A 24,985-nucleotide genomic window follows, 5' to 3' on the forward strand; every position below is an offset into this window, starting at 1 on the left:
TATAGCAGTATTTCTCAACCACGTTCCAGAAGACCCACTAGCACTGCACATTTTCTTGATTGCGTCCGAACTCGCCTACAACTCAGCCGGTGCTGCTTTTAAATTTAAATGTACTACTCGACCATTAGAAAAGTACCGTTTATACAGTATGAATGTGAGCAGTATGAATGGAACTCGGATGTACTATATTCGCCATTTTGTCATCATCACGTGACCCAACGGTGCATCATGGCATCAGATGCGCAGTTCTGAAGCTCGCCGGAAGAAGTAGGTCATCCAGGTACTTCTCACATACTGTTTTTCGAATTCGGACTTACTACTCGGCTTGCATACTCTTTTTAGTGTACTATATAGTATGGAAGTCTGCAATTTCAGATGCAGCTTATATCTCCTCAAGCCTGATTTATACTTTCGCCTGGCGTTGCATCGCGTACCTCTGCTGACTGCGCGAACACCTTGCAAATTGAACGAGGCTTTTATACTTGCCGTGTTTACCGTTGTATCAAAAGAAACTGACCGTAAAGTCAGACGGATAAACAGAGAAGTAGGAAGTTTCCGGTACTACGTCATATCATTAATATCATTCAATATTTTTAAACTAATTATTTTTATTGTTTTTATAAATTATTTTAATGATTATAGGGATTTTTATAACCATTCAAGATTTTTTCAATTAAACTTATCATACCTCAGACAGTTTACCTATTAAAGTTTATTAAAATATTAAAGACAAGAGAACATGGGTTGCTCTACAAACAAAATTTTAATATGGCAAGAATAAAAGCAAAAAAGTACAATTACTAAAAAATGCAATGTTTTTTCAGATTTAGCCTGCTCCACAATTCACGCATTACTGTCTGGCTAGTTTCTGTCCTATACTTATGCTAAAACGGCAATAATGGTCCAACATTCCTGACCATTATCACCAATAAACCCTAGAAACACAGGGCACCAGTATATTGTAAACCGATAGGTTCAAATATTCCTTCCCAGTTATCAAAAGAAATAATTTGTTCCTTAATTAAAGTTTTGTTACTATTCAACTGTTTAAAATTACATAATTGCAATATATACAACAGCGTAAAACCTATAACTGGTGGAAAAACATATTGCTGTAATTTTGTACCCGAGTCTCCACTTTTGCACTTTTGCCATGGCCTCTTTTGGCTTTAACAAACGTATCCCTCAGGTTTTTTCAAACTTAAAAAAACACTTTCCTCCTTTCCTACGGCTGTTGCAATTTCTAGCCAAGAATCATTGATCATCTGGTTATCTCTATAATCCCGGATCATAAAGGTGTCTGCACAGTGGTACTGTTTCAGACAAAATCTCTTCAAAGTGATTCATATTTAACTCAAATCAATTGCGGCCACACACACACTGTTCGCTCGAGTTTAAAAAAAAATCATGTGCTCCACCGGCCGAAATCATGTCGCAAGCACCCAAAGTGTACCTCCAAACTCCTCAATGACGTCACATTTGCCGCGAGCACTCAAGCGAACTAGCGGACACGTTGAGAACAAACCACGCTTCAAGCAAACACACCTGATTCAGATCATCAGCTCATTAGCAGAGACTGAAAGACCTGTAATGGGTGTGATGGACAAAGAGGACATCCAAATCATGCAGTACTAGTGGTCCTCTAGGAACATGGTTGAAAAACTTTGGCCTTAGGTAAAACTGTTTTGAAGAATGGCGGTGACCATATATCTTAGGCAAACATTAGATTAGATGTCAATGAGAACCAAAACTGTCCAGACACCAACATTCTTCAAAGTGTCTTCTTTTGCATGCAGAAGAGTCATTCTCAAGTTTTGGGTGGACTATTATCCCTCTTCTAGCAAGACAAACTAATGATGTTCCACCAGCGATATTAAGATGCCCTTCCCCCTTTCAAGCTTGTCACGCACACACACACACATACACACAGAGGATGTGTGTGAAATTCCTCTCCTCTGTTTAGTAATCCAAGCTGTCCCCGAGTGCAGCGATCACCTCCACAAAAAAACAACCCCCAACTCCAGAGAGACAATGCTGCATCTGGCTTTCAGAGGGCCTCGGGCTGCCTCGATCCCCCAGCATGCATCTCTCCACGAACCCCTCACCCAGTCCTGCAGCCCTCAGACTCAAACTCCTAATTGCAGGACCACACTGCCTCCGAGCAGTGCAAAAAACACACTCATAAACAAGATTGTTTAAAGATGTGATGGTACAAAAAGAAATATTAGGCCCCCACGGTGCGAGGAGTCTGCAGGGAGAACTGCGAGATTGTAAACTCACAATTCAGAGAAAGAAAGTCAGAATTGCGAAATGTGAAATTCAGAATTGGGAGAAAAGTTAGTGATTAGACTGAACAGTTCATTATACAAAGCTAAACTTCCGATAGTATGTATACGGACTAATAGAGAATACAAAGCTTGCTTTTATGAAATAAATTTTGTCCTGGATGTTGATTGGTCAACAGTGTCATGTTCGCATGTGTCGCAGACAAGTGTGATAAATTACATTTATTTTATGCTTTGGTTGTTTCTCTAAATTTGACCAATTAGATGAGGCCTTACTACAGTATTTTTATCCCCACCATCCCAGTAGCTGCCGTTCTGCTATTGGCTGGAGTGACCCAAAAGTAAACCTAGAGCTAAAAAATAAATATAGCAAGTGGCAAGAGAAGAGAGGAAAATGACAACAGCCATTTAGAGTCAGAATATCTGCTGAGGCTTTCACATTACTCATAGTGTTTTAAAGACTAAGGCCCTATCATATACCCGGCGCAAGGCATAACGCAAATGTTGTTTGCTAGTTTCAGCTTGGCGCAAGAGTCATTTTGACATTTTGCGCCACGCTGTTTAAACAGCAAATGCATTTGCGTTTATATGTGCGCCCATAGGCGTTCTGGTCTAAAAAAGGAGGCGTGTTGAGGCGCATTGCTGGCGCGTTGCTATTTTGAGAAACTAAAATAGACTGTTCAATAGACCAGATCAAAGCTGGTCTAAAGTCCAGCTCATTCTTAAACAGCCTTCCATGTACTAACACAGACTATATTTGGAATATTTGGAGATAATTTGAGTTTTCCTCCTGTTGAAAAGCGTCATAAGAACAATGTTTAGTGGCTCAATGTATTACAACAGTGTTTTTAAAAGTCTAAACACTTTATTGATATAGTAAACAACCAAGCACATGTTGTCAGAATGAGTCACAGGTAATAAGGTATTAAATGCATCTTCCAAAAAAGTGTGTCTAAGCAAAATACTAGCAGGCGTCTGTAGCTCCGCTTACGCTTCGCCTCTTTGCCCTTGTTTGATATCCCGCAATTAGTGCGATGACGTACTTACAAAATGGTGCCGTTGGCTGCACCTACTTGTAGCTTCTTTTTTTATTTGTTTATTATTTTTTTATAAAAAAAAAAAATCTGCAGATTTTTAGCCCATCATTAATTCTGTTTATTTACTTGAGTAAATGTGTAAATCTGAACTTATTTAGTTTTTATTCAGTAATTTATTACTTTTTATTTCATATATTAAGGTTTTAGTTATGATACTCCGCTGGATACTCCCAAAATAATTCCACAGAAATCCGCAGATTTTTACCAAAATTCTCCGCAGAAACAGCAAAAAACGTCCGCAGATTCCGTCTGGCCCTGCCTATGGGTGACATCACGGATACTACGTCCATATCTTTTACAGTTTATAGTTTGAATTTGAAAAAAACACTGAAAAACGCTGACGATAAGCACAAACAAAAAGTCCCGGTGTGTACGAGCCTGTACACTGATAATTCTGGGTAAAAAATATCTGAATAGTGAGACGTAACCTAAGAACTCCATAAGTTATAGTTGAGGTGTAAACTCAAAATTTTAAAAAAAAGTCAAGAATTTTGAGATGTAAACTCAGAAATGCCTTTAAAAATGTCATAATGAAGATGTAAACTCAATATAGTAAGAAAAAAGTAAGCAATTATTTGTGTTATTTGTGTGAAGTGAACACAATCATCTAAATAAAGAACTTTTAAATGAAAACTGAAAAAATAGGCAGAGTCCAACATGCATAGAGCCCATCAACAGGACCTCTGCTGTGAGACAGACAGACATCTGGATGAGGCACAAGACCAGATAAAGTGGTTGAAATCCCAAAGGAAAACAAGATCTCATCCAGAGATTTCCACCATTCAGACCCCCTGGGCTTCAACAAACTCTCAGAGACAAAGCGGAAACATAGTAAATCAACTCGAGGATGTGCTTTCTTCAAAACTGCCCTTTGGCCTACAGCTCTTCTATTGCAATCAAGTCAAATTCAGAAAGCAAACATTGCTTAAGATAGTAAACAGCACTTAAAGCGTGCAACTTTGAGTCAGGAAAGATGACTGCTGTTTGACTTTCCACCCAGTAACCCTGAACGGGCCAAACAGCAGGAGGCCAAAAGCATTGAGCCAACTATCACCATTATTAAGCATCTAAATGTGGAATATCTATTGTTATGACAGAAAAAATACCATACTAAAAGTGTGTATATTCTTTTGTGGCTTTTATCTTTGACTGTGATGATCTTGAAGAAAGAGATTCTAATTTCAATGTCGTGACTGGTGTTATGACTAACTAACATTCAATTTTTAAACAAAAGTAAGCATAAATGTCCTTAAAGGGATAGTTCACCCTAAAAGGAAACAAAATATGTCATTATTTACTCAAGTGGTTCCAAACCTTTTGACTATTGATACAATTGATATCACTGAACATTCTTCAAAATATCTTCTTTTGTGTTCAACAGAAAACAAAACTCTAAACCAAATGTTTAAAGGAAGTAATGGTTCGGGAACCACATTAAGATAAATGGTGAATAAATGTAATTTTTTGGATTAATTATACCCCAAATCTTCTGTCATCTGGGGCGGCACGGTGGAGCAGTAGTTAGCACTGTCACCTCACGGCAAAAAGGTGGCTGGTTCAAGTCCCGGCTGGGTCAGTTAGCATTTCTGTGTGGAGTTTGCATGTTCTCCCAGTGTTTGCGTAGGTTTCCTCCAGGTGCTCCGGTTCCCCCCACAGTCCAAAGGCATACGCTATAGGTAAATTGAATAAACTAAGCTGGTCATAGTGTATGTGTGTGAATATATGGATGTTTCTCAGTACTGGGTTGCAGCTGGAAGGGCATCCACTGTGTAAAACATATGCTGGAATAGTCGGCGGTTCATTCCGCTCTGGCGACCACTGATGAATAAAGGGACTAAGCCAAAGGAAAATGAATAAATGAATATTCTGTCATCATTAATTTTACTTTAAATATTGTTGTGATCACCAGCGGTGTTTTCTCTGCTGGAGATTACTTCCGCTATTTCTACAACTCCCAGAACTCTTTGCGCCCATCAACTCCTGCAACAGCTGACAATAATCTGGACATTTACACACAGACACAGCTGTAGCACATGATGGACTGATTAGGACTATATATATATACCTCATGCCTCAACCTGCTGGTGGCGACCTGCAGCAAACAGATCTGTGTAGGTGTGCAGCACGAATACAACCTGCCTCTCAAATGGGATAATATTTACATTAGTTTATTTGCTATAAATATACTTTAGTTTTGTTTGATACATTTAAAAAGAGTGTTTTCTTTGAGCAGATCAAATTAAAGGTACATTAAACATATCTGACTGCTTGTTTTAAAGGATAAAATTGTATAACAAATGATATATAAATACAAATATATTTACAAATTATACATCTTAATACAAGAATTGTTGTGCTGTGAAGTAAAAAATAAAATTGCATATGGAAAGCATCGTCAATACACCGAGATATGGAATTGAACGGAATCAATAGCGTGATAATTGGAACCGAACCGAACTGTGAGCGTAGGTTAACACCCCTTATAATATACATTACCAACACAGACAATATTTCAAATTATATTAAAATATATTATTATAATATTAAAATATTTAAAATGTCAACAAAAGTTACTTTTTTAAACTTTTCAAGTTTAAAATTTGTTATTAGAAAAATCTCGCTCCCATGATGCAATTTACAAGCATAAATAAACAGGTACAAAACTAAAATTAAAAACATGAATCAAAAAATATGGAAAACTGCCAATATTTGGATTGATTTTTACAGTATAGTATAAACAGATTTCTACACTGAATCTACAATAACTTGTATATTCTTTTCACTCCTAAGTGTAAAATATATCTTCACTGAATCTATAGCTGAATCTTTATTCTAACCCCGCTGACCACATTTTTTTACATTTTGATATTTACTCTGAGGACACACACATGATCAGGGCCTTATGCAACAAACAAATGAAGAAATGCAGTTTCCGGGACAGATGAATAACAAATGATAATACTTTATGATCGGTGCAGCTGTTTCTGCTCAGCAATCTACACGAGAGAGCCAAATATGCCCCAGAGGCTTAAACTACATTAATACCCATTAGAATACAACAAAAACACATTCAGTTCCTCTCAGCTGAAATCCCTCCACATACAGTACACAGCAGGCCCTTGACCAACAACTGTAGGCCTCTGTAACACTAATGAATGAAAGTTAACTCAGTATTCTCGTTTGTAAAAATATGGGTGTTTATAATGAGACTACTCCTCTATTAACAAAAATAAACATTATTACTAATTTGGTAATATTTAAGACTTAAAAGGGACCTATTACACAAAAGATCACCTTTATTAGGGGTTTAAACACAGTTGTGTGGCAATAGCCAGCTTCTAATGGTAAATACGAGTGAATTTTATTTTTTATAACCACACTTGACTGTTGTCTGTAGAAACATTTGATCGACATTCTCCCTTTGTACATGTCATCAGAGGGGGATTGAAAAACTGTACAAAAGCCCATCACTCTTAACTGGGTGCTCAGCCAAAACGCAAAAAGTGCAAATTATATATTCAAAAAGGCTGCGACACCAAAGCTCCAAAACTGCAAATTTAATGAATTAAAAAGGCTGACACAAAGTGTGTAACGTTTTGAGCTTACGACTCTTTATCAGACAGTGTTCATCACAATGAGGTGCTTCTTTTTGTACACTTCCGGATCACAATCTCGTATTATCTCACAATAACAAAAAAACAAAAAAGATGTGTAAAAGTTGACGTTTTATACATGAAGATACATTCTAAACAATTCTCACATTTAAAGTTACCATGTGGTATAGTGTTTAAAAATGCAGAGCTGATTTTAGATCAGCTCTTACCAACATATTTCGGATATTAGATGTTCTTTTGTGGACTAAACGGAGCTTTGGTGTTGCCGCCTTTTTGAATATAGGAGTAATACCATTAGTGAGGATCTCTCCCTTATTAGCATATGATGTTTGAATCTGCCACTATGCTGACACATAGGCATTTGTAGCTCCGTCCTCCTTAAAAAGAACACAATCTAATTTGAATTTAAAGCAACAGTCACCAAAAGGGCACAATTAGGATCAACGCCTAAAAGGGGCATTATTCACATTCTGGGTACACATTCTGGGGACACAAAAGACTTATAATAAATATGAAAAAAAGGGGTAACCTATGTGCCCTTTGAAGTTTCTAAAGGTAAATATGTATTGACCCTGAATGCTTTAAATATGTTAACTAAGCATCAGTTTATTTTTACAAATATATTTTAGAAAAACTCTTGATTTACAAGCAGACGTTGTCTAAACAAAAGGAATTAGTTAATTAAGAAAAAATCAAATAAACATCAAGGAAAACCAATGCTTAATGCATCAATTAAAATGCAACTGTCCATATACAGTAACTGTGTATAATTGAGATAATTGAAAGGAATTCATCTTGGCAAAAATCGTAATTAAATTGATTTTAATGAATAATTATTAAGTAATATATTCTTCATTATATTGTAAAGACTTTATTATATTAACCCATTCTTATAAAAAATAAATGTTAAAGTGTGATTTTTCTGACGATTTTTGTTTGCTTTTCTCGATCTATGCTTAATATCCACTGCTAAGTTTGGCTTTAAACGCAAAAAAAAAAAAAAGGAAAACATAATAGAAACTGCCATAAAGTGTGAAATGATTGAAAACACTCCACTGCAATCAAGCCCCGGAGAAACAGTGTGGCTTTAATCATCTAAAAACCTTCCCACGCATTTCTGTGGTATGTGAGGTGTTGAGAAAATGCAATCACTGCGGTGACAGGGACAATTAGGACTGATTCTATCCCACCAATTGTTCCCATGAATTGCAGGTAAAATGAAAGGCTCAGGGACAGATTAGCAGGTAAATGGGAGATTTTATGTGTAGACACCCTGCAGGCCTGAGATTAGGACAAGACCACTGATGACCAGATTTGATAACCTCGGCCTAAGAAGGAGCTTTGGTAAAGCCAGGCCATTTTAGTGCCACTCAGGCTCTGTTTACACTTGGTATTAAGAACATTTTGGTAGATTAAATCACAAATAGACAAAAAAGAAACTCAAGAAACACAATCCTGTTTACAACTATAGTGTTTTAAAGGGATAGTTCACTCAAAAATTGTAACAAAAAAGATGTTGAAAAAAATGTTGGAAACAAGCAACCATTGACTTCAATATTATTTTTTTGTTGTTACTACGAGTGTCAAGTTTAGAACCACTTCAGTTTAAGTAAATAATGATGACTAATAATGATAATAATGATACTCTAGGAATGGTCAAATAATACAAGCTTAAAAACACGCATCTCCAATTTACACCTGTATTTAGCATCATCCACATTTGGTTGGATCAAAGAAAATGCATCTGCCAGGTGTAAAATCTACAGCCACTCAGACTCTCTTAAAACCTGGTATAAAATGCATTTTGGTTGGTTGCATTAGGGTTGCACAGTTGACTGCTACTATGGTAGCATCGCGATACTATGGCTCCAAAATACTGGCGGTGCCACTGTAGTTTGTAAACGTTAGTATCATCATTAATGGTTTATCTAGAAAATATTGCATGTGGAAAAGTCACAGAAATGCTCACACGTTTGTGCAATAATGTACCATTTTATTTTAATATTCTGTGGAGCCCTTTAAGGTTTCAAAACTGTGTAAAATTTGCTCCTTTTATAGTAGCCTATTGCACGTTTCACGATTCAGTTCGAACGCACATCTGAATCGGTTAATTTCTGTTTCTGTCAATATGATTTAGTAGCTAACAACCACGACAATCTCTTAAAAAGACTCACAAAGTTAGATTTTGAATTACTTTGAATTGTTACCTGAGAAGACAAAAAAAAAAAAAAAAAACAACAGATGAAAAACCCAAAATAGCAACAGGAAATACTGAAACAATTTTGACCACCTCATATAGCCTAATTGTGTTGGAAAAAAATGCTCTTTCGTATTTAATTCGGTATAATTTGTATCTTTTTTTTATGTTTTCTTTTTTGGTCAGTTATCTACAAAATAAACAAAAAGAATGAATAAATTCTAGGTGAAGTGGGGTACAAATAATACTTTTTGGCCTCAAGGGAATTATGAATTACATTCAAGTAGGCCTATTATAACATAAAATATAGTATTTCTGACAATGTTCTTCATAATTTAGTCTCTATTTCAAAAACTATTTAGTCTCCCCTTTACTTCCTAATCTGCTATTGCCTCTCTGGATATACCACTAACTGTATTCAAAAAAAATAAAATAATAAAAATTACTTATGCTTTTCTCCTTAGACTTTACAGACCTGAAACTTGCCTATAGCACTCATTCATTGTTGCTCTTATAGTTGTGTAAATTGCTTCCTTGTCATCTTTTTTCAGTCGCTTTGGATAAAAGCGTCTGCTAAATGACTAAATGTAAATGTAAATAATTTGAGTTATGAATTACAGTATCGCAATACTACTTGGTATCGTGATACTTCAGATGGTATAGTATCGTAAGATTAATTAATAATATTGAGTCAACCCTAGACTGCATCACAAATTGATGAGGAAGACATTATAATTTATAAGTGTTTTAATCATTCTCTTTTGTACACTTTCCTGATTGCTTTGAAGGGAGGCTCTATGAATGGTTTTGGGATTTTTCCAGATATTTCAATCCAATATTGTGAAATAAGCTTGAGCAATATTCATACATCCAAAAAAGCAGACAATGCAAAGGATATGGAGAGCAGCCAATTTTGTTTCTACTCTATTACCTACAAAAATGTGGGTTTGTATACAAATCAGGAATGGTCTCAGAACCTTTTGGCATGTACACCAACCTTATGAATTCATACAAGATTGGCTTCAGACATGTTTGGTCAGTAGACAGAGAGTTGGTGGGTTTTTGAGGCTGAATGTATTCGAAAGTGTTAACACTCAAATGCATTTTCAGCTACCTTCAGCAAATGGGAACAAGCTCTAAACATTTCGGCCCCCATTAACATCTGTATTTATCACCGCACACTTGTGATTGGTTTTACAAAAAACATCTTAAAGGCATAGTTCACTCAAAACTTGAAAATTCTTCTTCCAAACCTGTTTGAGATTATTTTGTCTGTTGAATCATTCATTCATTCATTCATTTTCCTTCAGCTTAGTCCCTGATTCCTGGTTGGAATGAACCGCCAGCTACTCTGACATATGTTTTACACAGCAGATGCCCTTCCAGTTACAACCCAGAACTGGGAATCTGTTTAATCAAAAGAAGATATTTTGAAGAAAGCTGCAAACCTATAACTATTGTCTTCCACAGTATTTGTTTTTCCCTACTATGGCCCTACTATGCAGCTTTCTTCACAATATCTTCTTTTGTGTTAAGCAGACTTGTGTTAAAGTGTGTAAATTTAAATATTTGGGTGAACTATCCCTTTAACAACAGGTGTAAACAAGACCTCAAAGCTGTTTTCTTACCCGATGGGATGGGCTAGAGCTGCGCGCGACCTCTTCATAAGCTGACACATTCTCCCAGGTGGCGATAAAGGCGTGGGTAGGGCTGAACGTGGCATCTGGAAAGCCTCTTTTGACATCCGCTTCTGCACGCTTCAGCACGGTGGGAGACTCCGTCTGCCGGTAGTAGATGGATCCTTTTCCTTTGCTGGTGTCAATGTCGGCCAGAAAGGGGGCGATGACGGGGAAGTCGGTGGGAAAGCCGTCGTCCACATACTGCTTCTCCATGGGAAGATCCTGAGTTGAGATGATTCCATTGGTGGTCACCTGCAATGACAGTCAAAACAAAAATATAAGCGTCTGTAATATAAATAGTTTTCTGGCATCATGTTTTAAACAATTTGTGCGGTTTATTCATAAACTAATTTCGAGAGGATCACAAGCTTATAATCAACACGGCTGGCTCCTTATTAGCTTTATAGCATTATAAATAACCTGAGTTTTTCACTCCAGTTATCTTCCTCTTGAAGCTCCCCCCCCTTTCCACCCCTACATCCTCCCCCTTTTTTCTGATCGGGCGACACGGTGGCTCAGTGGCTAGCACTGTTGCCTCACAGCAAGAACACCGCCGGTCCAACCTATCGGGCCGGTTGGTGTTTCTGTGCAGAGTTTACGTGCTCTCCCCGTGTTCGCGTGGGTTTCCCCCGAGTTACCCGGTATCCTCCCACCGTCCAAAAACATAAACCATAACCAATCGACTAAAACAAATTATTACCCAATACAACCTTAGTTTACACTTTCTACGGTGACAAGCAGAGAAGTTCTCGAGACCTACCTGACCTCGAACTCCCCTCTCGCCCTTCTAACAGGAGGGAACCCCGGGCTCGAGGATATTACGAGCTCAGGGCTCTCTCCCGGGACAGCATGCCAAATATGATTTATTGATCATCAGCTAAGTGTGAACTCTTGAATTAAAAGTAAAATCAGATTGGTCTAATCACTTTGGATAAATCTGAATTCAAACGCCAACTAAATTTTAAAATGAAAAAAGTTTTTACAAATGAAGAGTTTCACAAAAAGCAATAAAAGAAATATTTACAGTGCTCAGCATATTTGAGTACACCCCATTTTGAAAATGAATATTGTTATCTATTTCTCAGTGAATATGGGTAATATATATTGGTGCATTTGAACAAAACAGAATTATTAAATAGATATATTTATTAAAATAATATTCTAGTCACAGAACATCTTTAGAAATGGAACGATAATACAAATAAATTCATGAAAAATATTACTAAAATAATTACAACCTACAATATTTCATCAAAATTGTATTTATTATTTGTTTCTCTTGATATTTGCTATTTTTGAAAATGTTATTTAATATTTTTCCCTAACATATAAATTTGGGCTACTAATTTTTTAACCATTATTTTAAGTTGTTTTGTTAGATTAGCTCCAGATTTGGCTTCAGTACTGACTAAACTAATGTACTGTATGCACAAAAATAATATTTTATACCTTCCTAGAGAAAATATTAATTTAAATGAAAAATTTGTGAGGGGTGTACTCATAAATGCTGAGCCCTGTATATTACACATACAATTCGAAAGTATTTTTACAGTCCTATTTATTTCTCCAGATGGACGTGCTCGTCTTAAAATTCAATGTTATAGAAACAACTATGGAAAAATAGAAACCTCTAAAAATTCTCAGTTTCTCTAAATTTACTACACTGTAAAACCAAATAAGTTAAGGTAACTAAAACTGATTGCAACACACCATTTAGGGTCAAAAACTAATCCTAATGAGTACTGTGAACTTAATCCATTTGAGTAAATGAAGCAGTTCGAGCACAGAAAACCCAATAAGTCAAGGTAACTCAAACCGTTTGAGGAAACTGATTGCAGCAAACGATTTGAGTAAAAAAAAAAAACTAATCCATATAAGTACTGTGAACTTACTCCATTTAAGCTGAAGTAATGAGGTATTTAAATAATTCATTACCTTCAACACTGAGTTCAAAACTCTTTTCAAATGAGTAGAATTAATTCAGTCAATTCTGAGTTAACGACCCTCATTACATTTGATAAAGATGACTGTTGGATTTTACAGGGTATGAATGGGTTAGTGTAAAATACCAGTTTAATAATAATAATAATAATAATAATAATAATAATAATAATAATAATAATAATAATAATAATTCCTTTTTCTCCAGAAAATGAGAACTGTTTTTTTATTTTTTTATTTGTTGGACTGAAAGTCAGAGTTACTCCACCTAATTGATTTCTTAACTCTTTTTAAATTTTACCATGATTTACATGAGTAAAACAGAGTAAAAAGTCATGCTGTGTAAAATAGTTTTTATACCATGAAATCTTGTTAATGGATCAAAAGATGGATCCTCCACATTCTCCTTATCACCATCTTTGGTTTCTAACTTTTATTGATATTGTGTATCTGGAAATGTCCACTGCTTACATCCATGGTGCAAGTGAGGACACCATCAGACTTTGGGTACAAACTTTGGAAAAACTTAAAGGTTTACTAATTTGAATCAAGAAGACATCAAAAAGCAAAATCTTTTGGTTCCAGGCCCCATATTTTTATTATTTTTTCCCCACTCTTTATTATTTTATTTATTATTATTTTTTCTTCATAGTAAGTGTTTAAGGTTCCCTGTTTGGGCTTCTAAAAACTTTTTTTCATTGTCAAGGACCTCTTTCAGCACGCTTTTGGATTTTTTTAATCTATTTGTCTATTAATATTCTTTTATTTGTTTATTTTTAACTTAATTTTACCCTTATTTAACCTTAAATACATTTGGTTTATTTGGTTAAAAACATTTGGTTTATTGCTTTTTTTGGTTTGGAAATTTGTTTTATGTGTAAGTAGGTGTGTGTGTGTGTGTGTGTATATATATGTATATGTTTGTATTTATAATTTTTATTTGTTTAGTATGTCTTTGTTCTTCAGTTTTTCTTTTTTATTGTCACTATTGGTGTAAGCATTATTATTGACATTATTATTTAACAACCTATATATCGGTTTTTACATGTACATCTATGCACACTGCTATGTGTTGATAATCTATGGCATGTTTTTTTCTTTGTCCACATAATTATTTAAAATAAAAGAAAAATTTGATGGAAACAATCATTTGATGACACAACTAAAGATAACAGAGCAGCTCTAAACATTCATTAATTGTCATTCTATAGTGTTAAGTCACTTTATTCTTTACCACTTATCCATCAAAACACTACATTTAACCCATTTTATCCAATACAGTATGATCACTAATACTTTTAATAACTACAAATGAGAATAAGTGCATTATTTCACACACAATGTAATATTTAACTTGAATAAAAGCCACTTAACTCGCATTTTCTGATTTATATTTACATAAATCACATTTGTAAATGTAATTTTTTGTTGTTAACACCTCATCTTTGACCTACCATAATAACATATGCTGTATTTTATGTCCACTACCCTTACTGCAATTACATTTGCTGTTTGTTCAAACTATGCATTAAAAATGAGCTGAGACAACACAATTCTTGAGTTTTTTGGGAAACAACTCAATTGTTTTATGTTCAGTCCACTTAAATTTGTAAAAACTAATAAGTTAACTGAATTCTTTCATGTTATCTCAACACAAATCGATTGTCTTCAATACTTGTGTACTTGTGTTAGCTATACATTATATCTCCACATAACATATACCAACAATTCTTCAGACAACATCAAAACCACTGTAAGTCGCTTAATGTACTCACGTATAAATTAGTGAAGGGCGCCTCATAGAAGTGCATGGGTTTGCTGAGCGTGATCACTTTGGAGGTCTCATCGTCTCCCTCTTGCAGAGTCACATCGCCGTAAAACATCCCGTACGGATAGATGTCATGCCTGTCAATCCCTGCGACATGATGAAATGCCCATGAAAGCTGTAAAAAGAGCAGCGCTATTTTGTCCCGGGTCATTTTTGGCGAGCAGCTGGTACACATGCAGCTCGTGAGCATGCGGGACTCTGGCTTTGAATGAGTTTATTGCTCTTCATGAAGTGTGAGCGCTTGAAATGGGAGGAGCGGTGGGAGGTCACGCGGGATACGATTATGCATCTCATTAACTTTACAAAAAAGCGAGGAGACTTTGACGGGAGAAAGTTCTTCGTTTATTCAGTGGAGAAATTCATTAGAAATTATAGTTTTATTGTGTAATTAACCTATATAGAAATTTCAGAATGATGCAAATACCTCCGTGTGCTGACTGAAATACATAACGTACATACATGCATATGTGTGCGTTATACTAATATTTGCTGTATAACGTGTGACGCATAATAGAAGGTTGTAACTGACAAGAAAAATAATTTATGACAATATATTGCTCTTATACACATTTAAAATAAAAACTAAATACGTTTTGTACAATTTGTAACATGTCAATTAATAACATGTATATCCTTAATCATTAATACAACATAATACAATATATATATATATATATATATATATATATATATATATATATATATATATATATATATATATATATATATATATATATATATATACACTACTTGACAAAAGTCTTGTCGCCTATCCAAGTTTTAGGAACAACAAATAATAACCTGACTTCTAGTTGATCATTTGGTATCAGAAGTGGCTTGTATGAAAGGGAAATGTCTCTAGATTACGCTTATTTTACCAAAATAAAATATGATCATGTCTTGATTTTTAATGGTTTAATTAGGACAGCAAGGTCTGAACTTGCATAGACAAAAGTCTTGTCACTTACATTAAATAATGTACCGTATAGAATATAAAGTCATGGTGCAGTAAAGGAAAAGAATGAATATTGTGTATGACTCCCATGAGCTTGGACGACTGCATCCATACATCTCTGCAATGACTCAAATAACTAATTAATAAAGTCATCTGGAATGGCAAAGAAAGCACTCTTGCAGGACTCCCAGAGTTCATCAACATTCTTTGGATTCATCTTCAATGTCTCCTCCTTCATCTTACCCCAAACATGCTTAATAATGTTCATGTCTGGTGACTGGGCTGGCAAAGCATTGACCTTGACCTTCTTTGCTTTCAGGAACTTTAATGTGGAGGCTGAAATATGAGGAGCAGCGCTATCCAGCTGAAGAATTTACCCTCTTCTGTGGTTTGTAATGTAATGGGCAGCACGATTGTCTTGATACCACAGACTGTTGATGTTGCATCTACTCTGCAGATCTCCCACACGCCCCCATACTGAATGGAACTCCAAACTATGATTTTTCCTTCACCAAAGTAGACTGATTTCTGAAAGAATCTTGGTCTTCTGCAGTATTCGTGATGATTGAGATGCAGTTAACAGACGATTCATCTGAAAAATCTACCTTCTGCCACTTTTCCAAATGATCATCTTGAAGTCAAGTTATTATTTGTTGCTCTTACAACTGGGATCAATGACAAGACTTTTGTCAGGTAGTGTATACTACTACTAATTACCTAAATTGAAATTCAGTAGTCTTGTTAATATTACAAAACATTACTACATCAGTAATAGCATACTATGTTTGCTTTTAAATAATAGTACAATTCAGTTTAAATATAAGTAAATGCTAAATAGATTATCATGTGTAATTTACTGTATCAGCAAGGAAGTTGTCTCATTACAAAAGACATGTTAATAAATATCAATCAATCAATCAATCAATCAATCAATCTATCTATCTATCTATCTATCTATCTATCTATCTATCTATCTATCTATCTATCTATCTATCTATCTATCTATCCAGTGGCGCAAAAAGGGGGTATGCAGTATATGCGGCGCATAGGGGCGCCACACATGGGGGGGGGCGCCATTGTGCCAAAACTATTTTTAAAATTACCCTTATTAAAAGTTTTAAATAATAAAAATAAATAAATATGTTTTGTTAAAAAAAATTATTTTGCATTTTATAAAAATATAACATTGTTATTGTTTAATTCAAAATCATTTAACACAATAACATGCAGTCACACAGCCGAAAGTGTTCATGTAGATGTAACTGTTTAGATTTGTTTTTATTTTTATCAAAATAAACTGTCAAATCATACATAATGTCAAAAGTTATAAGGTTAATCTGAAAATTTGTCTTCATTTATTATTAATTAATTAATTTAATTATTAGTTTGCCAAAATAAGTGGGATCACACAAAATTTGAACCCGCATATCCCTCAGTAAATGTGTAGTTGCGCCCCTGTATCTATCTATCTAGGCCTATACATTGTCTTGTAAATATTGCTCTTTTTTGCGCATATTGCATTGCATGGGATACATTTTTGGTTACGTGTAATAACAGTAAAGTAAAAACCTTTCATATTTTCGTGTATTTGTTGAGCGTGCAGCTTGAATACCAGATCGCTATTTGTCTTGCTTGCTGGTTGCGCCGTCTAGCGGTTCCTATTGGAATAGTAAAAGTTGTTGGAATCTGTGGTAAAAACATAAAGCAATATGAGAATCGTTTGCAGGACTATGACACAAATAATGACATTAAGAACAAGATAATCTACTTTTAAAAACATACGTATGGTTTATTTGGAAGTTAAAATTAAAAGTGGTGAATTAAATGTTGCTTCTTCAAATATTGTCTTTTTAAATATTAAAATATAAATTTCTGGTCGGCTAAATTAATTAATTGATCTAAGACAAAAAAAAAAAGTCCATTACATGTAATGTGTCTTGTTTGATTTTATTGTTTTTTTCTATAATCATGATTTAAAAATGTCATTCCGTGTAACATAAGTTTAATAATTAACACTTAGAAAAAGTTTGTTGTTTCATTATAACATGAATATTATCTTTTACATTTTAATATGTAATTATTAATATTATGCACATTTTTATATTAGTTGACATGGTGGTTCAGTGGTTAGCACAAGAAGGTTGCTGGTTCGAGCCTTGGCTAGGTCAGTTAGCATTTCTGTGTGGAGTTTGCATGTTCTCCCCTTGTTCACGTGGGTTTCATCCAGGTTCTCCGGTTTCCCCCACAGTCCAAAGACATGCGCTATAGGTGAATTAAATAAGCTAAATTGGCTGTGTGTGTGAATGCAAGAGTGTATGGGTGTTTCCCAGTATTGGGTTGCGGCTGGAAGGGCATCCGCTGCGTAAAACATGCTGGATAAGTTGGTGGTTCATTTCGCTGTGGTGACCCTGATTAATAAAGAGACTAAGCCCAAAAGAAAATGAATGAAGGAATAAATTTTGCACATTAGCTTTTATTTCAACATTTTCCTTTCACAAAAGTTGTTTAATTACATATTTACTATGTATTTAAATATTAAAAATTTTCTTTTGTAAATTTAACTTTTTGCTTTCGCCAAATTAGGTTAGATTAGATTCAAGTCATTGTCATTACACAGATAGACATATTATTGTTCAAGGCAACAAAATGCAGTTTAGGTCTAACCAGAAGGGCAATAGCAGCAAGTGCATGATACAGGTATAAGATATATAAGTGCACTTATAGCAAACCTTGGGTAATATTTACAGATGGATATACAAAGAACCTAAAATACAGTAGGTTGTACACTGAAAAAATATTTCTGCAAAATTCTTGCCCACAAATTATTTGTGTCGAATTTACACAAACAAATTAAATGTATTAATGTTCAACTTCATTTGTTTGTTTAAATTCAGCCCAAATAAATAATTTACAACCACTTAACGTAAAAAAAGAGTAAATCCAAGGAATCATCTTTGAATATTTGTTTTTAATGTATTAACTATAATCAGAGATTTATAAATAGATGAACATAATGTACAGGTTTTCTATTAATAATCAGGAATATGCAAATAGACATAAACATAATATACAGGTTGTTATTTACTATAATCAGGAATTACAAATAGATATGTACATATGCTTAACATAAATTTATAAATGTATATTTCGTCATTAAACTCTCTAATCTAATTCTTCAATAAGCACACACTTGTTTAATTACTAGCCAAAGCCGTTTTTTGTCCACATGGTGAAAGTACTCCAGGGTGAAAGACTTGTTAAAAAGCCTATTTAAATGTATTGTTTTAGACATGCACTGGCAAACTGATGTTAGAGCACACTGCATTTACCTTATTTATTTAGGCTAAAATTGCATAATTTACAGATGTACTAATATGATGAGTTTATTCCAGCATTATGCTCTTATTTGTTTCCTAAAAAGAAATGTTCTTTATTGATTGTTTGTAGGCTATATTTATATTGAACAGAACAGTTTGTGATGTGTTCACATGTATAATAGGTTGTTACATTTCATTCATTTTTCTTCGGCTTAGCCTCTTTTTTTAATCAGGGGTCGCCACAGCGGAATGAACTTATCCAGCATATGTTTTACACAGGTGCACTCTTGTGTTATTTGCACTTTAATCACATTTGAGGTCGTTTGTTTTAATAGACACAGTACTATTCAATTGTTTGAGGTCTGTAAAGTTTACATTTTACATTTACATTTAGTCATTTAGCAGACGCTTTTATCCAAAGCGACTTACAAATGAGGACAAGGAAGCAACTTACACAACTATAAGAGCAACAATGAATAAGTGCTATAGGCAAGTTTCAGGTCTGTTTGAAAACAGACTGAAAAACAATGTTGTGCAATAATATTACAATAAAATTTTGAGTTTCCAGTTTAAAATCTTACAATTTACTTTTGTAAAAATGATGTCAAATTTAGTTATTTAAGCTGCATTTACAGGCCTGTAGCCAGGGGGGCTTCGGGTGGCTCGAAAGATCCAGAATTTGTTCCATACATCAGCTTATTTGTCCTATTTTGAATGTTAACATTATAAATTGTAAAAAAAAAATAATAACCCATCGAAGGAAGGTTTATGAGCAAGCAGAATCATATGTTGGCTGTTTCTTCGATGGGAGTTCAGCTAATTAGTTTTGGCCAATTCAAATTATAATTTTTTATGTGTCCATGCAAGAAAACACACAATCTGACATAAGTGAAGGGAAGTCAAAAAGGTGTGAAGCACCAAAAGTGGCCCATATTAAAGTTAATTTAATTACTAATTAGGCTGTTGTTATCCATGAATTTCCTAATTTAAAAGAGACTAAAAATACCGTAAAGCTCTACATTATTATTATTATCATATATATTATATATTTTTTACATTTACATTTACATTTAGTCATTTAGCAGACGCTTTTATCCAAAGCGACTTACAAATGAGGACAAGGAAGCAATTTACACAACTATAAGAGCAACAATGAATAAGTGCTATAGGCAAGTTTCAGGTCTGTAAAGTCTAAGAAGGAAAGTATTAGTAGTATTAGTATTTTTTTTTTTTTTTTTTTTTGGGTACAGTTAGTGTGATATTCAGAGAGGCAATTGCAGATTAGGAAGTGAAGTGGAGACTAAAGGCCAATTCTGACTGAGGACAGTTGAATGTGCTGGCAAGTTTGTGGTTTTATAATAAACAATAGGCTACAAGGTTTAATTTAAAACTTTAACAGATTCCTATTTTTTCATATTTCTTTATTCTAAATCTTTAGGAAATGTTTTAGGTACAAAAAATATGTGCTTATGGCGACCATCTGACAAGCTAATCTAGCTAAAAAATGTGCATAACAAATTTAACTTTGAAATTTTTCAACCTCATAATCAAATATAAATTGAGGCAAACTGCAAAAAGCTCCGCATTTGAAGAAAAAAAGAACCACCCTTTCACCAGGCTGGCTACGGGCCTGATTTACACCAATGTTCAGTGTCACATGATCCTTCAGAAATACAGTATATTAAACTCAAATTTCCTTTGAGTCTTTGCTTTAATAACATTACAAATCTTCTTACTTGATCAATATATTTATCCATATTTTTTTATCAGTCGCTTTGGTACATTTCTCAGATCAGAATTGAAAATCTCAAAATACCTGTTCAATCCTTACATCAATGTGTCACATGTGCACATAAGGAAAGCAGTTTCTCCTTTCTTTGAACAAGTTGCAAATGCTTATGTTGCGTACATCCATGCAAATTACTATGTGCAATTCTCTGCTGTTTCCTACATTATCAGTTGCTTATGTCATGTTGATTTTGGTCTTTGTTGAGTACTCTTACCTCCACAACATTTCACCGTTTGTTCATGGCATGAGTCTTGCAAAATGACTGAACAAGTTGTCATAATATTTTGTCACAATGCATTTTTCCATACATTTCTATTAGACTTTATTTCTAAATCTGTCTAGAATCGGTAAATTTCTCCTGGGTGAATCTTAACTTTTTCTATTAAGGTGCATCTGAAAGGAGATTGTCCTATGTTCACAATTGTTTAGTTTTTTTATTTGTGTTATGCAGTGCTGTTTTTTCCTTTTTGTATCCCAATGACATGATCTGTCAACAAATTACAATAGAAACGGCAAAAAACATTAACCTTTTTTTACATAAGAACAGTTCTCCAGAGCGAACTGTTATATTGACAACATGACCAAGTAATTTGACTGTCTTATTCACACACTGACACAGGGGCTTATAATTATGATGGCACTGACACGTTCATTGACACAGAAATGTAGTTTTGAGAGGTGAACAAGGATTTTGAGCAAGACACTGACTTTTGCAGGTAATCCATAGTGTTTTGCAATTTGTACACATTGTAAAAACTGTAAAAGATCGTTGAGTGCCATTTTAATTTACTTTATAGACTATAGAGGGCGCAAGATGAACACAAATGAACACCAGCTCTTGTAAGGGATATAGTTTAATTGGTTTCTAATCTTTAAACCTGTGAAGTGAGCTACGATTAGCAAATAAAGGCCTTTGTTATGATTCCTTTATGGCTCAATTATTTATTAGACGACATGTGTCTTTTGTCTGCATAACACAACTGTAATCTGATCTAATCTGATCTCTTTCAGTGGATCCAAACGTTTCAAGTCATGTTTGTTTGGTCTGCAAACATGAGCCGAATTCCAGCAATTTATGCTGTAGGCTAACACATGTATTGAATTTACACACGCTTGTTTACGTTAGATAGCCTAATATGCTGGCTCTGCAAATGCAATCATTGACAGTGTCAGTCTAACTCACTTCAGTGGAAATAGAAAAAAAAATCAATAAACAAAACACATAATAGTACAGTAACTGAACTTTTTTTTAGTAACATTCCCATGCAGCTTTTTGGGATGTTACTGTAACATTTTTACAAACATCATGGGAAAGTCTCTTCTGGATGCTCTCTAAATTAAATGTGCAAGTGGTAGCATTTAAATATTTTGTTAGACAAATATTTAAACATTTCATTAATTCATTTTCTTTTCAACTTAGTCTCTTTATTAATCAGGGGTCGCCACAGTAGAATGAACCGCCGACTTATCCAACATATGTTTTACGCAGAGGATGCCCTTCCAGCCGCAACCCATCACTGGGAAACACCCATACACTTTCATTCACACACATAGACTGTGGACAATTTAGCCTACCCAATTCACCTGAAACTGGAGCACCCGGAGGAAACAAATGCCAACATGGGGAGAAAGTGCAAACTCCACACAGAAATGCCAACTGACCCAGCCGAGGCTCGAACCACCAACCTTCTTGCTGTGAGGCGACAGTGCTACTCACTGTGCCACCACGTCACCCCTTAAACATTCCAGAAAAGTTTAATCAATGTATATCAATGTAATGTTTTTGGCTAATCTGTTTGAAAACTTTTTGGTAAGACTTTATTTTGATGGTCCCCATTGCACATTTTGTTGACTAAATGTTTGATTGCAACTACATGACAATTACTTCTTAAACTGTCTGCTTAATATCTGCTGATACTGCTCCTTCAACAGACATTTAACTGACTATAAGAAACTTTGCAAGTACATGTCAACTTACACTAACCCTAACCCCAACCTAACAGTCTACTTATAATCTATCTATCTATCTATCTATCTATCTATCTATCTATCTGTCTGTCTGTCTGTCTGTCTGTCTGTCTGTCTGTCTGTCTGTCTGTCTGTCTATCTATCTATCTATCCATCTATCTATCTATCTATCTATCTATCTATCTATCTATCTATCTATCTATCTATCTATCTATCTATCTATCTATCTATCTATCTATCTATCTATCAGCACAAACAAACCTATTAATATATATGCATGCTTTTCCATTCTGCTATACCATCTTAAACACTCATTGTGCAGAAAGGACCAGGAAACCCTTAAATAAAAGAGTACAAAAATCCCCTATGGCAACAGTTCAACGCGCAGCAACATGTTTGAGCTTAGATCCACACAGCCCAACCTTAAAAACATCTCTCAGCACTCACAAATGACTGTATAAGAGAGAGAAAGCTGGTATATTATGTGAAACTAAAGAAGAGAGCTAGAGCAGTAAAAAAAAATATTACTGCTAGACAACTGAGCTTTTTTCTGGGCAGTATTTTTGGGTTTACATTCGTAAGGATTTAAATAAGTAGACTAATAATTTAAACTATTCAGATCAAATATGTTTATTTGGTCATTTGTTTAATCTTTTGTAGACCTCATAATAATTAATGCATTAAATAATGTAAGAAAAATATGAAAATTATTATTTATTAATTATAATTAAATATTTTTTTTAAATTCAAAGACTTCTTTGGTGGTATTTTTACAATTTTATTTAGATTTTCTTCCATTTTAATTTTAGTTGAAGGGCATCTATGATGAAATGTATCTTTTGGGAGCTGTTTGGAAAAACACTGTGTATAGTGTGTCCACAGTCATATTGGGGTGATATTAAGACAATAAGTCTCTTTCTTTTTAATTTCTTTACGTTAAAATAGGATCCAAATCCCTCCCATTTTGAGGTCCAACGCAACATGATGTAGGAGTGCAGTTTCCCTGCCCCGAATTGATTGACAGACGCGTATTAACATGTCTCCGTTGTAACTTGTATAATCATATCAACAAGACAGGATGGGGATAACCAGGAATAAAAGATCTGTTAAAAGATCTGATGTTAACAAGAGTTTTACAAGTTTAACACGTTTTTAAAAAAGTGCATGTTTGTAATCATTTACAGCTATTTTACCGTCCTTACTTTTTAAACACAGCCGAATGTCAGTACAATTATAAAAGACGATGCTTCAATCGCGGTTTCAGGACGTTAAATCTTATTAATTTTGTACTTTGACATAACGAATATCCATACAGCAGTGTATATTAATGTGTATCCTGTCACATTTGCCGTGCAAAAACAGTGCAAATTTAAATGTGTGTATCTGTGTGTGTCCGTAAGCTTTGTAACGAAAATTTGTCACTTATCATGGCAGAAAGGCTTGAATTAACTTCACAACAAATACATCAAATAATCATTGCAAAAGTTCTTACTTTAGTATTTCTCACAAACGTTACGTGAGATCTGCTTCCTTCATATCTGTCACTGTGCTGTTTATCTGACGCAGCCGAGGCGGAGATTGAGGCACACTCTGACAGGCACGTGGGAACAGTGGGCCCCTAGTTTTAAACTACTATTAAAGGCACAGGCCACAAAAACAGCTACATTGTCATCAAAGCAGAAAATCCAATATTCTGAAAGGTATAATAAATAATCTGATGGGTGTTTTGAGCTGAAACTTTACAGACACATTCTAGAGACACAAAACACTTATCTTAAATCCTCAATCTTGGAAAAGGGGTGTAATAGGTGCCCTTTAATGTTTTTAAAATGTATTAGTCTTTCTTTTTGTTTTCAAATTATGTCTGTTATTTTTATATTACTTTTATTTCCATTTTTTTTTGTGGTATATTTCCTCATGCTGCATGATTTCCATTTTAAATGCTAATCTTAATCTGTGGCAAAAAAAAAGCAAAAATATTTTCCCTAAAAAAAATTTAGCCACCTAAATCACAAGTAACCCTTAAGAGGCCATTTAATCTGATTACCATAGTATGCAACTATAACAGCCACAGTAGTAGTAGAACTCACACCGTAGGGCTCTTTGGGACCCCAAACAGTCAGAAAGCAAATTCTCTACGCTTTTAAGGAAGCTCAAATTTCTCAACTCTGTGTCTGGATCAGCATATGTGTGTGTGTGACTGTGTGTGTGGGAGTGTGTTGAAGGTGGGGTCAAGACAATGACGTTGTTTCACCAACCAACAGCTCATTCAGCAGAGGAACTCATGGCTCATAGTGCATTCTCCACCGCCTCTC

General features: G+C 34.6%; 1 protein-coding gene across 4 annotated transcripts in view; it reads right to left on the reverse strand.

The window, feature by feature from the left end:
• The window catches only part of nid2a (nidogen 2a (osteonidogen)), an 80,060-nt gene extending 65,219 nt beyond the window's left edge, over positions 1 to 14,841 (reverse strand). For all 4 annotated transcript variants that reach the window (XM_073928254.1, XM_073928252.1, XM_073928253.1 and 1 more), the window contains exons 1-2: positions 14,589 to 14,841; positions 10,822 to 11,124 (exon numbers count right to left, since the gene is read on the reverse strand). In XM_073928254.1, coding sequence (XP_073784355.1) covers positions 10,822 to 11,124; positions 14,589 to 14,831 — 546 coding nt within the window. In that variant the 5' untranslated portion in view covers positions 14,832 to 14,841. The remainder of the gene's footprint in view (positions 1 to 10,821; positions 11,125 to 14,588) is intronic.
• Between the last annotated feature and the right edge of the window lie 10,144 nt (positions 14,842 to 24,985).

This window comes from Danio rerio, chromosome 17, assembly GCF_049306965.1.
Source record: "Danio rerio strain Tuebingen ecotype United States chromosome 17, GRCz12tu, whole genome shotgun sequence".
NCBI classification, from domain to species: Eukaryota; Metazoa; Chordata; class Actinopteri; order Cypriniformes; family Danionidae; genus Danio; species Danio rerio.